This window comes from Charadrius vociferus, unplaced genomic scaffold, assembly GCF_000708025.1.
Source record: "Charadrius vociferus isolate BGI_N301 unplaced genomic scaffold, ASM70802v2 scaffold34, whole genome shotgun sequence".
Taxonomy (NCBI): domain Eukaryota; kingdom Metazoa; phylum Chordata; class Aves; order Charadriiformes; family Charadriidae; genus Charadrius; species Charadrius vociferus.
In genome coordinates this window covers 297,646-314,715 of record NW_009647989.1, presented here as the reverse complement: position 1 = coordinate 314,715, position 17,070 = coordinate 297,646, and the positions used below count along the sequence as shown (strand labels likewise).

Below are 17,070 nucleotides of genomic sequence, written 5' to 3'. Positions count from 1 at the left end.
ACTTGACTGCCTACACAGGCTGTACAATTGAAACAAAATATTTTGAAGCATTTGAAACATTGACAATAAAATGTTTTCCATGATATTATAATTCCTATGTTTATTTCACGATATCTTGAGAAAAATAATAAAAAATTAGTAAGTGGAGAGAAGTCTTAACTTTGATTATATGGTGTGAGTTCTGATCAGTTACTACTGAGACATAAGAGAAATGAGACTGTAAGAGCTATTTCTGTGAAAGCAGCAGCTTAATGCTCCATAGTGGTCAGATTATGGAACACTGTGAAAGGAATTCATAGGGAACAATTATGAAAGGAATTCAGAATGAAACAGAAAATATCACTGTGCTGCTGTAGACATCTGTAGTGCACCATATAGCTTGGCTATTGTGCAGTGTGGTCCCTGGATCTCATAACCAGTATGGAAAAAATGGAAAACTGGTTACCAGAATACTCAGAAGCGTAGAATGGCTTCTATGTAAGGAGTGACTTACACAGAGTTCGAAAAAAGGAGTAAGAGGGAATGTGATTGAAGTGTGCAAAACCATGTTGATCAGAGAGAGAGTAAATAGTAACAGATTTTTTTACCATTTCATCTAAATAGAACTATATCAGTTGTGGATGTTGATGTTGGAGAAGTGTTGAAACAAGTGGGTTTTACTTCTGTTTTCTGGTAAATGTTCATAGTTCAAGTTTTATCCAGCACTCTCCGACAAGAATTGGTTAGGTGTCATGGTAGAGAAAAGTTTATGGAGAATAAAGTTGTCCTGTTTATCCCAGTTAAAACAATTCTTTTGATAGAACAATATTGTCTTACTAGAGGAGCAACCAAGCTTAAAATCATACTGCATGTGATAAAAGGAAAAATAACTAACGATACATGGTTTTCCTAAAGTTTGAAAAGGTTGCTCATAAGTGCTTGCTACAGCTGGGCTGCCTGTAAAATGAAATGTGTATGCCTGAAATTGTTTGAAAGACTGGGACAGAGGACCGCATAAAGCGTTGCTTCAGAAATGTGCGTGGAGGAGAAAGTAAAAATTTGAGGATAGTACCTTTTTTGATTTTTATGACTACTCTCACCGTCACCTTTTTAAATCTAGCTGGTGCTGCAGCAATAATAATGCCAGAGATGCTGTTTGCAGTTTTAGCTCTGTTCTTCATTGAAGGCTGAGTTCGTATAAAAATATGAACCAGTAGTCCATGCATACAAACCCCACAATAAAATACTGGGAAGTTTAATATAGTATTTAGTGACTTCTCAGTACTACTAGCTGCATATTCTTACAGGTGTATCCGTAACGTTGCTTTTTAAAACAAGTCATAACTACAGCTCTGATCCATGCTGAACACTAAGTGCTCACATGGCAATGTCTCTATACATGGACAGATCAAAAGATTGCATTTAGAAATGTTAGAGCAGAAATAGCTATAACTTTTTTTTAAAAAGAAATATGATGCCATCATCTTCCTCACCGCCGTTCTATGAACAATTTCACTTGTATTAAAATCAGTGGAAGGACAAAGCCATGTAAAAAAGCAATTCCTCTTATTAGAGGGAGCTTCAGTTATACTTTGAGCTGCGTGGCCAACTCAATATTTATATTGCAGATACAAAGATCATATCCTTGTTTCATGTATTAATAAAAACAGGTTTAAAAGTCCTTTGGTTTTTTATGTTCTGTATAGATGTCAGTCATACAGATTTTTCACTATTGGGCAAGAATTGGCATCATATTTAATTAAAAAAACCTCTCTCTGTGTTTAGAAGCCTAGCTTTAGACACTCATTAAGAATTTGGCTTTAGGTGGCCCACATTAAACTTCAGGCCAGTTTGGAGAAATTCTAGTCATTAACAGGTGGCGCTGTTTATATCTCTCTGTTATAGGAAAATTTATTGGCATTGTAGTACTGCCAACTATTGCTGATTGTAAATATATATTCAAAGATTTGTACTGTGTTAAAATAAGTTTATTTTCAGGCAACTAATAATTTTGCTTAAATGTCAGAACTCATAGATTTGTTTGATGTTTAGAAAAAGTTGTTTACAGATGCTCGCAGTTTCTTATATGTTGTAACTGAGAAATTTTCCATTGCATGTTAAATTGCAAAGGTTGTTTTTCTTTCCAATTAGACATGCTACTTGAAATTCTTTTCCTTGTGTGTGTTTATTAAGATTCCTTGAGCCACTTCTGAAAATAAGATTACATGGTTGCTCATGTTCCTTTGGGTTGAATTGGCCAACAGGTTTGGGGTTTTTTTTCGGTTGTTTTTTTTCCCCTCTAACATTATTTGGATTCCTTGGGTTCTTCGACAGGAAGAGAACCAAGGTTCTCTTTGGTTTGCAAGATAAAGCCCTTTATTTTTTTCCAATTGCAATATAACTTTGTTGTTTTGCCAATACTTGTCATTCTTAATGATCTAAATTACATGTAATATCGAACCTTGAATATATTCAGGACTGACACAAACTTGAGAATCTGATCCAAAGCTGCTGAAGGATATGGGAATGTGTAACCCAAATCTTTAATAATTGTTGGGCATCTAACTCCAACTTAGAAGAGAGGGTTATTTCTCATTTACCATGATATCTAGTAAACAAAACCTACAGTCATTTCAGTTCAATTCTTCCTTTCCCTTCTGGCCTAATTCTGATCCCAGGAGGAAGCTTTGAACCCCTAATTCAGTCTCCCCTATTCTCAGTGTATTTTTATTGTTGTAGTAGAATTTAAGCATGAAAGTTTTAGCTCTGGAGACTAAGAAATTCCTCTTAAAATGCAAAGAGGAAGCATTCTTTTATTGAAGTAAGTCCAGCCTGATACTTAGCTATTGTATTTGAAAATGTGCATAGTGAAAATTATGCATTTACCAAATCTGAAATTGACACATTATTCTCAACATTTCAATGTTTTCCTCGTAGAAATCAAAAGAACACTTATCTGCCTTTGTAGCAATATAAAGTCATATGTATAATTTCTGCCTACTCTTCCTTTTGTCAGGAGTCTCTGGTTTATGCAAACAGAAGCCTAGAAGCACTTCCAGGTGAAAAGGTTCTGCAAGACAACAAGGAACAACGTGATCAACAAAATCGTCTGAAAGAAATAGATCATCAGCTGAAATCCCTAGAGAGAAATCTTGTAAGTCTCCTATTTTTGTTGTACTTTTTTCCCCTCAGTTTGAAAACTTTGGAGTTTATTATTCCATGTGTCTTAAAATAAAATCAAATTCTGCAACCTTGTGTAAATTCCTGAAGGAATCCCCAAAGAAATATACAAGCAAAAGTCTCAAATATTTTTTCTTAATCTGGGAAACGTATTTTTCAGTTGTAATGCATGTTTCCCATTAACATAGTGTCTTTCAGATGGAAAGAAATTATTCTCCTCTCTTCCTCCCCAGAGTGGGATAGCATAAACAATCATATATAAATATATCCTAAAAGGATTTTTTTATGTTTCATATAATTCAGTGTTCTTTGAAGGACCAGGTCTGGTGGGAATGTTGTATACACTGTTATTGTGTGATTTAGTTTTGCTGAATTCATTTATGTTATTTTTGTAACTTAATTTTCAATTAATACATGGATTCCATAGGTGAAAGGGCCTTTAAAGCAGGAGCATGTAAGTAAAATGGTAGAAAAAGTCATTATTGTTTTAGAGTAAGTACATCACATCTCATCCTTATTACTACTTTGAGTAAAAGCAGGTAGGGAAAAGGCAATTTAAAATCCAAGAGGATCCTACTGTTAAAATCCAAGAGGATCCTACTGTTAACCTAGTAGGCAAAAATGATGTTTATTTCTAAGTCGTAGAGCCAGGGCTGACAAACCAAAATTATGTGCCTCTCTCAAGTAATATATTACTATTCTTTTCTCTTTCATTGAGTATAATTTGTTACATTACTCTCAAGTTATAGTAAGGAAATTTAACTAAAAACTAGTGACAGGGGAACCTCAAGGACTTCATGAATCTTTTTACTCATTTTTAAAATAGACATTGTAAATGTGCTGTTTGCTCTGTGCTGAAAGAGCTACAAAGCAGCCTACACAAAAGAGAATTAGGGAGAAAGTATATAAACATTAAAAAACAGATGAATTCCAAAGGAGAGTCCTAAGATGATCTAATTGCCCTTTGTTTGTCCTGAAAGCCAATGTTGGTATTTATTTTTATGTTGGATCTCTCATAGATCTTCTTAAGAGCACAGGAAGAAAATCTTTTTTTTTTCTTTTTTTTTTTTTTTAACTTTGCACAAAACTTTGAAGGTTTGCCTTGCTCAGGTGAAGTCAGGAATGAAAATGCTGAAGACTCAAAAAAACGTTGCCGCATAACTGAGCTGGTAGTAGCAGTTAAAACCTGGATACATATGCGTATTTTGAAGATTGTCACATCTTTGTTTAGTGTTATTTTTCTGCTTTGAGATGAGAAAGCTTCTGTTTCTCCATAGAATGTGCTATGTGGATAAGACAAACTAGTACAGTAGTGTACAAGAGACTGAGGTAAGATGACAGCTGGCATGGGTAACCTGATGAAGCTGGATTTTTATTAGGAAACCCCAAGAATTTTAGTACATTAGCAAGAGGCATCAGTATAGGTAATTGACATAGAAGAGGTGTGCAAATGAAGAAGGTGGTGACTGGGAATAGTGAGCGTGGATTTACCAAGGGTAAGTCATGCTTGACCAACCTGATTGCTGCCTTTGATGAAATTACTATATCTGCTCTGTAAGCTGAAGGGTAGGGCTGCAACTCACTGGGAGTGATGCTGGAGGAGTGGGCTGACAGGAGCCACATGAGATTTGTCAAGGACTAAAGCAGAGTTCTGCTTTAAAGAGGAATAACTCCCTCAGACAGTGGAAGGTGGAGCCTGGCTGGGTGGGGAGCAGCCCTGCTGAAAAGGACCTGGAATCCTTGTGGACAATAGACTACGTGAGCCAGCAGTGTGTCCTGCAGTGATGAAAGTTAACAGCATATTTGGCTGTATCAACATAAGTATAGCCAATAGGTTAAGAGATGTAATTACTCCCCTTTACCTGGTACTCATTAGACTGTGTCTAGAGTATTGCATCCAGTTTTGGGCTCCCCAGTAAAGAGACACACCTGAGCAAGTTCAGTAGAGGGCCACTGAGATGATTTGGGGATAAAGCACTTGACCTGGGAGGCTGAGGAGACTTGGTCTGGAGAAGAGATGGCTCAGGCGGACCTAACAGTAGCTTTCCAATAGCAAAGAGGACATTACAGAGAAGACAGAGCTGTAGTGTCTTTACTGAATTACATGGTGGGAGAACAGGAGACAATATACATAAATTGAAACAGGGAAGTTCCAACTGGATTTAAAGAAAAATAATACCTCGGAGGTTACATGGATAGACTGAAAATCTCCATCCTTGAAAATTTTTCAGACCTGTCTGGAGAAAGCCATAAGGCATTTGATCTGATCATATAGCTGACCCTGCTTTGAGCAACAGGTTGGACTAGAGACCTCCTGATACGCCCCCCCCCTCCCCATTCTGATGATTTTTTGATTCTACAAGGAAAAGGATCAAGGCTTTTTAATGCATTTCTCAGGTGGTAATCTTTCTTTATTATCACCACGTTGAAGGAAAAATAGTAATTCTTCATGGCTGTGGGTTGTAGAAATTTGTTTCTTGCACGTAGCTGATGTTAATGTTTTTCATGTAGTCATAAAACCAATATATGTTTGTTGTGTCAGACCGGAAATCCGTCCTTTGGCTTGTGGAGGCCTTTATTCAGCAGTACCTCCTGCAGTAATCGAAGTTAGGACAAATACTGTTCCAGTTGTCTTTTATCACCCTCAAAAGGGATCTCCAGTGCAGATCAAAAGCTTTGTGATTCAGATAGCAGCATAACCACAGTGGTATAATCTCAATTACTGATGGCACTGTCGCTACAGAAGCAAAAACTTCAGCCACTCTCTACATATGCAGGGTTTATGCTGGCAGTGCTGGAGCTGCACAACCAATATGATTAGGCTTCTGGAAGGTTTAAAGCTAAACTGGATACAACTACATACATCCCATCTTTGGTTTGGAAAAAAAAAAAGGCTAATTGACACATTTTTCCTGACGTTGGTTAATTTTACATAATTCTGGAGTATGGGAACAAAGACTTCAGACACAAGACAGTGATTGCTTTAGAGGCTGTTCACTTGTATATGTGTGTCACTACAGTAAGGCAGCATATTTAGCTTTTATCTGTTCATAGTACCAAAACAATAATAGAACTTAATTTTAATACACTGCTTTATTATGTTAGACAGTTAAAAGACGGGAGATGAGTAACTGGAGGAATTCTGTGGAACTTCAGTATATTGAATCGGTTAATGGGTAAACAGATAAAATAAGTGCGTATTGTCATCTTTTCCTAGTCATTGACCTTTATGTCACTTTTTGTCACTACTGACCTTGTTCATGAAGCAAACACAATCTGAGGAAGTGCGTCTGGGAACTGTATGATAGTCTACAGCAGGCCTGGGAAATGCAGTGGGCTGCTGACTCATTCAAATATTTTGTATATAAATGGGTCGGTTCCAAGTCTCAAGTCTTGGTTGGGTTACAGCAGTATTGTTTGGTATCACATTACACGCAGACTCTTGCAACATACCACACATTTTTCCTTGGCTAGATTGTCTGTATTTAGAACTCTAAATCCATAGACTGTACTGTTAATTTACAATGTTTATAAACATAGAATAGGTCCTCTGTACCCCTGTGTAACTCATGGCCAGAATAGCATTGGTGCGTGCTATGCAGCACCTGGAAAAGCTTCTTCAGGGGGACATACTGTGTCCTCTTAGCAGCTGCTGCTCTGTAGCATGACTCTGACATCATAGCATAAGTCTATGAAGTATTTGTGCGTTAGGTCCTCTGTGAGGTATTTTGGTTGCCGGTGTAAGTAAAGAAGTATTCAACTCTGAATGAAAGTAGGTTTTTCTCTCTAACAGTAAAGTAAAATATATAGACAATGTACACTTTTTTTTTGTGTGGACAAAGAACAGCCTTCAGAAAACAGAGCTTTTTTTAGTTTCGTGTCCTTGATACCATCTAATCTTACTTCTGGAAAATACAGTTATTACTAGAGAAGATTGGACAAAACAACATGGTATCTCCTTCTGATGCAACATACATAACTGAATAAAATTTTTCTTATTTGGTGTGGGAATGTCTAAAAATCAGATAACTCTTAGGCAGTGTGGATTTGGTGCCTTGTTTCTATACCAAAGTAATATTTTGGCCGTGGATTCTGTAACAACATTAACAGCAAAACTGCTGTCTGCCAGGAAAATGCGTGATGAAAAGCTAAACTGAATGCTTGGGTTGAGGAGGGGGGAGTACATAGATGGCATGTTTCCAGAATAATTTAATTATTTCTGGAAATACTGTTTGTTATTCAATAGGTGGCACTCTTCACTGTATGTCAGAGAAAGAACGCCTAAGCATGGTTCGAGAGGATATTATAACTGGTGAAAACGCTGTCATTTCTGTGGTATAAAACACAGGTTGTGAGAGATTGCCTTTCACTTTTGGCAAGGTTCCAGATGTGCAGCTTTTAACGTTCAGTTATTTTTCTAGCTTAGCTAATTAAATTGTCTATTTAAAATGCACGTTGCATTTAAATTTCTCCTTAACTCTTTCCTAAACCACTGTAATTTGTTGCATAAAATTGGAAATAAATTCTCTGCTCTGAGTAGAGGAGGTGATTTGTTAGGAGTTAGGAATGTTATTTCTGAATGCATGGTTATTCTGGGCTTTATAATTTTAAAATGTAGTATTTTACAAATTTAATGTCTGAGAGATGACCTTTTAAAATGTCTTTTAAAAAATCCCTCAGATAAAATATTTTCTTGTTCTTGTTGTTTGGTTTTTTTTGTTTTGTTTTGTTTTTGTTTCCTAGGTGGAAATTAGTTTAACTGAGCAGAATTTAGCTCTGTGTGTTAGGGAGTAACTGACAGTAGGTATAAAGGTAACTTTATTAATTTTGTATGTGTGTGTGTATGGTAGAATGCTGTGTTTCTTCTACTACTGCAAAATGAATTATTCAAATTAATTTCTATAATGATAGCTTTACTCTGACCTTCTCTTCAAGGGAGAGGAATACCTTAACCATATTTCTGGAGCAGGCTATTTAGTAGGTGCTGGCTTCTGAAATTTTAACATTTATGGATTCCTCCACTACAGCTTACCCATGTGAGCTGTGAGACTTCATGGTTTCAGCTAAGTCTGGAACTATGCACACTAAACAAGGCTGGAAGATAAGACTTTAACGTGCTTTACAATCAATATAAACCCCAGAAAATCTGCTAAGTATTATGCTTGAAGTAATGAAACTAAGGGTGTTGGAATCTGAGTTCCTCCTTTATTTTGAAAAAAAAATTGTCCCCAGTGAATTAATATACCAAAGAATGTATTGTATGCATTGTTGAAATGCATTGTGAAATTTCAATCCAACTGAAATGTATCTGTACCATGGTTTCTGGGCCCTTGCTGAATTTCTTTTAGGTTTTAGTTTGACCTTAGTTCACTTGTTCTTCATTTGAAACCATGGCTGACTCTCTCCACATTCTTTCACCTTTCAGTTTCCTGGAAACCATTGAGCTTATCTTTGTTTTGTGAATTGCATTGTTAACTGCTGCTTCAAAAAAAAATGTTCAGCTGCCAAATGCGTGTTGCTGAGCATTAATGAAAGGAATTTTATATAGAAAGAATAATAAATGTAGTTATTTTTCCGTTGTGGCTTCTACTAGTTGGCCATTTGCTATAATCCAGTAGCGTGTTTGATCATGTGTTGAATTTCTTCATGGCAGATAGTAGGTTTAAATGCACATCCAAGCAAGCTGTTAAATAAGATAGTTTCACCTTTCCTGGCTATATGTGCCTTAATTTCAAGTGTTGTACACTGGAAGCTGATTCTTCCCTGCCAAAATCTAGCCACAGTTGCCTGTTTTTGGTTATAATATATTTTGTGTGTATACGCACACATATGTATAAATAGTGTTACCTCTTAGCATGACTGAGATACTGATACATACTTTTTAAAAAAAATGTCTGCTTACTTGCAGTAAGTACTTTTAAAACACAAGCTAAATCTAGTTTTCCTAGTCTTAAATTTATCATCACATGTCTGTACATCTCTAGGAATTATTTTTTCACAAGTTTATGCAAATTAGTGGCCAAACACAATATGTGATTGTTAATTATTGAGGTCTTTTTTCTGTCAAATAATATGAAAATACACATATTCTGCTATCTGAATAGCTGAACTTTGTAGGAAGGAGAGCAATTGGTGTGGATGATGCAGAACAAAAATACAAGAGCTTTGATTACCTGCAGGAGCTTACTCCAAAAGGCATGATTCTTATCTTCTTGATGCAGAATAATGTATATCTGTGGGGAAGGAAACCTCAGGATAAAATTAATTACTCTCTAGGTTTGGGGAAAGTCTCACAAACCATGTCATGGTTTACCCTGCATCAGGGTGGCGACGGGGTTTGTTGTATTACATAATTTTATTCCAGCTTTTTCTCTGAAACTGATTGAATTCAATGCACCTGATCCTGAGTCTGTCTTAGGCACCTTCCAGAAAAGGAGAATAATTTGTTCGTGACTTCTGCCGTAATTCCTTTCTTCCCCTTTAAAAAGAAGAGGACAAGATAAAGTCCTACCATATATTTGTAGAGTAATTTGTCAATTAGACAATCCTGTAATATGGTTTTCAGTCACAGTGTCTGCAAAAATTAATTGCTAATAATTTGGACCACAGGAACATAGCCGTATTTTTTGACTGCTTTACATTGTGCAGTGGTAGTCCTTCTAGGTTCTTCTGACATGCTGTGCAGTAACATATAAATAGCAAACATCTTTATTTCAATTCACATAATATAATGTAGTGGTTGGTTTGTGAATAAGCATATGTTTATTCATAAAAGTAGAACTTTAATAAAACATTTTCATAACACATATTTCATTGCACCAAATAAAGGAAAAAGGGGCAACTTACCTAAATAAGGTTGAAATGTACCACTTTCTATGTTATTCCTTCAGAAATTATCTACCAGGTCGTAAAGTTGATTGCCAGGTTGTTGCCAAGCTTCAAACAGATCTTTTTAATTCAAGTTTTACAAGAATTCGTTCTCATTATTGTGATTGTACGAAATTGTTTCAGCATTTCCACCTTGGAGACAACATTAGTGTGAAAACGTTATTTTCTTCATTTAACAGCTGCTACAGACATGAAGAGAGCAATAAGGTTAATAGCAGGTTGACAAAATTAAAATATTTCACTCACATGATTAGAATAAATTTCCTATTTATTGATTGATTTTCACAGTGCTGTGGACAAGAATGAAACAGCTGGTAAAAGTATTTATAGTAAATAATTTGAAAACTATAAATTGCATTGAAACTTAATATAATTAAATAATTTTTGTATAAATATTAAATTTTTAATACTAAATAATATTAAAATATTAATGAGTTAAAATCATAATGATGGAAAATTATTAAGGTAATATTTACATAGATACTGGAGCCAGTTAAATTTAATACATCTGTATGATGGTAAGTAACATTGCCAACTTGCATCATAAGTATTATTTATGCACTAGTTATGCATTGAGTAATGCATTAGTTATGCATTGAGTTTCCAGTTAAGACAATGAGTCTGCTAATTGTTTTCCCTGGAATGTGTAGGAGCAAACTGAGAAACACCTCCCTTCTTGTACTTCTCTCAGCTGATTTTGAACAAAGGAAGCCTTTAGTCTCTTTTTTTTGTTTCCCTGTAACCACTATATTTGTTCCTATTCTCTTTCCCAAGAGATCTCATTTTCTTCTCTAGAGTTGACCTTTCTCATCTTTTTTTCCTATATATTATGGTGTTTGCTGTCTTAAAATAACAAACAAACCATCTCTGACTACCCATCCAGCTCTAAATTCATGTAGTGCTATTTATAGTCATTGCTCGATCTCCTTCAGTTTTGTGTCTCTAACAATTTAAATTTGACTGTAACTGCAGTACTTTCTTAATTGTCTTTATCTATAAATGGCGTTAGTCACCATCCAACAGATTCTTTTTGGAAATGTATTTTGCCTTAGACAATGACAGAATTCATGAAAACTGATCTGTTTCTATGCTCTTACATTATTCTTTCAGTATATCCTTTGTTGCACCCTCTGACCTCAAAAAATACAATATAACAGTGTTCTTGTATTTGTTTATTACTTTTTTTAGTATGCCATCCTTTTATCTGCCCTCTGGCCCCTCCTACCATCATGTCTAAACCAGGTTGCATATATCCACTTGGAAGGCCCTTTTTATGCCTTCTTAACTCCCTTTTCTCTCAACCCGTCATCTTTAGTTCACGGTTGAGATAAATACATGGCTTCAAAGCAGGACAGTGTCCTTTATCACCCAGTTGTTATATTTTGAAACATCGCATATTGCTGTGCTTTCCTCATGCCTAAAGCCTTTTCAAAACACTGTTCAGTGAATTGATGAGGATTCTATTTCTGGTTTAAGACAGTCAAGCATATTGATCAGTGGACTTTCAGTGTTTTCCTGGTACTTCACTACCTGTGTATATGTAGCTTTTGTATGGATATGCTTACAGGTTAGTTTGGGATTTTCTTTTCCCCTTTCTCTTCCTGCGTTTGTACAACATGTAGCACCACAGTTCAACATAATGACTGTGGTTTCTTGCTGTGGTGGTATTAAAATAATGATTAACAATTTCTCTGGTTACTACAGGTGTCCACAGCGTTGAAGTGTGCGTGTCCTTTTGAGGCAAGGAGAAGGTGTTCACTTGTTACACATCTCAGTAGGCAAATTTAGGAGTTCCTCATTCCTTGCTGCCAGTTAGCACTGTTCTTTAATCCCTGTAGGAAAGAAGCCTTGTTTTTGTTGGCCTGCCTGCACCCTGTGCGCTAAAGAGAAATAGTCGGGGAAAAGCCTCTGTTTCTCTGCAAGTGTTGTAGGGGAAGGCCATGTGTCTGCTTTGCTCTAAGATGTCGCATTCAAAATGGCGGAAGAGAAACAATGGGGCTGCTGTGGAGGAAACCTCCTGCAACATGTTCTTAGGTGTAGTTTATCCTTAATGGTTGAATATTAACTTCTTGATCTTTTGATAAGTAGCATATAAGCGCATCTTTCCATCTTAGGGTTGACGACTATGTAATTTAATCTGCGATAAATGTCAACATAGACATTTTTTGGCTGTAAATTTATCTTATACATGTGTGTCTGTATGTCTGCATGTACAAACTTTGTAGCAGACCTTTAATCTTTTCTTGAGACATTTTAACTTGTGGGGCCAGGATGGATGTGTAATCAAACAGCATCTCTAAAAGTGAAGGGTGTAAAGCACATAGCAGATGCACAGGATGTTGATACTCTTGTAAACTACATCAAACTATGTGACAGCCACATGGGGCTTCTAAGCCAAAACCATCTTAAATGTCCTGGTAAAATGAGACTTTTGTTATAAATATTTGTAATACCGGTGTTGACATCTCATGTATTTCAGTTTAAGCTACATAATTGTTTTTGTATTTTCACCCATAAAAGGTAATACTATTAAACAAAAAAGTTATTTTCGGTATGATTCCTAAGGGTATAAAAATTCCATTAAATCTATAGATTTAAAGATGGAAATTACAATAAACATGTTAACACAAACTGAAGGCATACTGTGATAAATCTGATAATCAGAGGTTTACGACAAAGCTTAATTGAAAGCTAGAAGTATTTCTGATGGATTTTTGGCTTCTAGAAAGAGTTCCCTGAGGTGACAACAGCAGTATTTCTAGCATGAATGCAATAATTTTCTTTTCAGAAACACTGTAATCCTGTTTACAGAGTCAAACAAAGTTGGTTTGAGACAAGCTTTGACAGTTTTGTCTCATTGATCTAAATAGTCTAATTACACAGCATATTTTTAGTTACGCTGCACAGTGCAGGCCAGTATCAAAAAATACTTAGGAAGTTGCGATATCCTTTTCCATAAAATCTTCACTTAAAGTATTCCCTCTCATTAGAATCTGAAGAGCTAAGGACACATGAGCTTTTGATGGAAAAATGATGTAGATACCTAACATTGTGCTATTGAGTATTGATACTGGTTGCCAGTTTGGCAGAGTTGGGCATCTCGTGGCCTGTCTCATGCCTAGGTCTGTTTTTTAATTCCCAGACGGAGCATTCCTTTGTCCATGGGCTCTGTTTGCTAGACACGCTCAGAGCGTGCCAATACACCCAAGCAGCTGTAAGTACAAAGCATGTTACTAGTCATGATGAAGATTATGCTCATTTTCTTTCAGAAACACAACCTAGGAAGTTAGCATCTGTCTTAGAGTACTCATCCACTTTCTTCAATCTCAACAATTTCATCTCAGGAGCTTTTGCCTTCACGCAAGAGAGTGACCCAACCCCTACATCATTTTTTTTTGTAAGTTTGAGAGAAGGACGGACATCATCTCTATTGGTAAAATTAAGGTATTCATCCAGGAACACAAAATCCGTGGCCAAACCAGCATAAATTAGAACAACAATGCTTCTCTAGCCCAGTGATGGGCTGGATGCTCCTCTGGAAGAAAAGAAGATAATATTCTGAGCACTGCTTGTACAGATTTTGATTCTCTCGTGCAAAATGCATAAACAGATTGTTGTGTGGGGACTAAGAACTTCTATTTTGCAGATGACGGTCTCATCGTTGATCTAGATTAATGGTTTCTAACACAATGAATTTTGTTTTTCCTAGTGCTTTGTTTCAGGGCCGTGGTGAAGAGAGTTTTTATTCAGACTGGCCTATATCCTTGTTGTCAAGGTCTCCCCTCATAGAAAGGGAAAGTAGATTGAGACTTAGAAATCACTTTCTGGGCATGTACTTTTGTAACTATGAAGGGTGAGTGTAATTGCCATCACACCAACTGATTTCATGTACCTAAGAGGAATGGCCACGTGCTCTGTGATAAATCCTAATCTTTAACACAGTACCCTGATTCTGAAAGAAGCAGGGCTGCAGGTTCTTCTCTTTGTCTCTTTCCTGTTGTCTGATTTAGTTTTGGTTTTGATTTGGCTTCCCCCCATTATCTCTTAATTTTGGCACTGTTCTGCTTACAAATAATGAGAAAGGCACATTGGTAAATAATACTGCATGATAGTGATCATTCTTTATAAGTTTTCACTTCTGGAGTACTTAGTTATGGAGATATGCGTACTAAATGGTGTGTTACTTTTAGTTTCACCTATTTGCAGGTAGTGCCTGAAAAAGAAGCCCGTTATAATAAATTGACATTGGAAGACTGAAGATACTGGCTGGACTTTGTAAGAAGTGTTTTCCTCTACTTCTTAATATGACCCATTTTTATTTTTCTACTCTGCTAATAATATTTAGGAGACAATAGGTTTATTTGAGTTCCTTCCATAGAAGAAGTCCTACACTTTTAAATTACTCCTTCACAAGTACTTGCGCTATATCTTCACAGGCTCTTTTTTTTCCTTTTTTCTTTTTTGAATAATTTAAAGAGTAAACCAAATGATGTAGTCAGTTATTTTTCCTAAATGCAAAAAGGAGTCAAAATTAAACACACCTCCATACTAAGAATCTCCTTTTATATGCCCTCTGTGACTGCCCTTTTCTTGAGCACCTCCAATTCTTCATGTGGTTGTCTTAATTTTCTGACATGCAGGGGGCTCCCCGTCCCTTTCTGGTGGGATATAGTCATTGTTCATATCTCGATCATATAGTCTTTTCTGCTTGGACTATTGATAGTCTTTGGTTAGAGGGTATGTATTTTTCTTCTGAGTGAATTTATCTTCTCTAATGCCTTATTGCAAAGTAGTGTAATTGTACTGGGGGGTGTGTGTGTGTATGTATGTATTGAACACTAAACAGTATTTGTTGCTAAGAAGAGTATTTAATCCTAAATGCTCTGAATGGTTTCGCTTTCTGTGATGTTCATGGAAAAAAAGATTAAAACTGGATAACTGCTTATACGAACATGAACATGCGGTTGTAGCAGACCTTTTTTCTTCCTAGCTGCTTTTCTTCCTGTAAATCAAAGCTTTCCTTCAAAGAAATAGCAAGGAAAAGTGGTGTCTCTCAGCAGGGAGTCTTCATTCTACAGGAAACAAACATTTTGTGCCTGTCCTCTGCTATTGGCTTAAGTGTAATAGAAGCTTATTAAGAGAGTGCTGGAAGCTCCTGGTTTGTGAGGAGCAGTCCACAGGACTTCACCCTTTTTGTTGAAGCCACGTATATTCTTTTCTCAATTTCATAGAATCTTCTTATTGAAGAAGCTCTTGCCAGTGCAGACTTTTGCAGTTAGTGCTCTTTCTATTAAAAAAAATCCAAAGATTCATATATTAGGACAAGCGAGAAGGTTTGCATATAAATATAGCCCATTTTAAAACTTTTTGGATTTATGATGTATTTAACAGGTATACCTGTGTAATTGGGAAAGTAATTAGAGTAGTTTATTGCTAGAATTCAGTCATATGCAATATCTTGTACTAATTTTTTTGTTTAAGATAATTGACTGGGGAAATAAAATCCAATGTAAATATTGACAAGTGTTTTTATGACTAGTATCTTTAGGGACAAAACTAGAAAGCAGTAATGAGGAAAGTGACTTCAAAGTGATAGCAACAAGCAGCTAAGAATTTTTAGTGTAATAAATCAGCAAAAGAACAGTGAACTTTTTGGTATTATATACAAAGGAAGTCATTGTAGCCTATGTTTGTATGAGTAATTTCAAGTACAGTGTGATAATGGATTCAGGGTACTTTTTCAGAAAGTCATGTCTTTAACTCCAGCTTATATAATAATCATCATCATCATCGTCTTGAATTATGTGAGTTCAAGAAATGGCAAAAGTGAGTCTTGTATAGAAGGTAGAAAGTATGGACTAATTAGTGGGGAAAGATTAGAAATAAATCTAATAATAGATTAACCAAACTCTTTGTGAATGATACATATAGACTGTAACCTGTAAATAGATCAGGAGTATAGATGTGAAGCCTCAGGAGCAATAGGGGGTGCGTAATGAATTCATGCAAACAATCATTATGCAAACAAATGTCTTTCCAGTTGTAAATAGTAAGAAAACTGAATTCTCAGTGTTTGAAATTACTGTATGAATAGCTTTGATTGCTGGTTTATTCTCTGTCTCATTACCAAGTGACTTTCAGTGACTGTCTGGTTTCTGAAGGTGAAATGGTGTTGCTTGTTTTTGAATGGATACACCTATCAAATAATTTTTGATTGGAGAAGGAGAGGAGGATTTGTGCCATGTGAATTAATCTTTTAGTATAAATTCCAATACTGAAATGGCCTTTTAACTTTTCTTTGTATATTTTATTTTTCAAGTACCCATACTTCCTTATCTGACAATTTGCTTTTTAAACCTTTATAATAGAGTGTTTCTAGTTTGTTTATGAAGTTTTGTTACTGAAGCTAGGAGTTTCAGGTGCAATATATTAAAGCTAAAAAAATGAAGCATAGTATTAGAAGCTGAATTGATAATAGCAGCAGGAAAATTAGCTGCAAATTTAGATTCCTTACATTAATGGTATGTTGTTATTCTCATAAATATTAGCAGAAAATAAATTAGATTGAATTTGTTCTATTGTTACATGCTGTAGGAATTGCTTTTTTTTTTTTTTCCCCAATGCAAGTGTTGCTTAAAATGATAATATTCTTAGTCTGAAAAGTAATATCTATATCTTGCTTGTTTTGATACCAGGGGTTAAAAGCAGCATTTAGCTACAGAGAAAAGTGAGTAAGCAAATCTTTTAATTAACCTCCATGATTATGCATCATGCCCTCTTCATGAAATAGATCTAACAGGGAGGAAGGCCAGTTGTTTCTAATAATTTTCTAGTGCTTTTGTGGTTTGTATACTTCAGTGTTCTGAAGGTCAGATAGAACTACCAGACCATAAAATCCAGCCAGCGAGAGATCTGGAGCTAAGAGAGCTCAAGGATTTATTAAGTGATGTGAAACTCTATTGTTTTGTGCATGTGTTACATAATTGCTGTCAATGCAAGGCTGTTAAAATTCCCTGCTAGTAA

At 35.8% G+C, this 17,070-nt stretch overlaps 1 protein-coding gene across 1 annotated transcript in view; it reads left to right on the top strand.

Annotated features, from left to right (window-relative positions):
* Positions 1-17,070, top strand: part of FSIP1 (fibrous sheath interacting protein 1) — an 82,137-nt gene that overhangs the window by 24,228 nt on the left and 40,839 nt on the right. Inside the window, exon 11 of the mRNA XM_009883496.1 lies at positions 2,996-3,133. Within this exon, the coding sequence (XP_009881798.1) occupies positions 2,996-3,133 (138 nt within the window). The remainder of the gene's footprint in view (positions 1-2,995; positions 3,134-17,070) is intronic.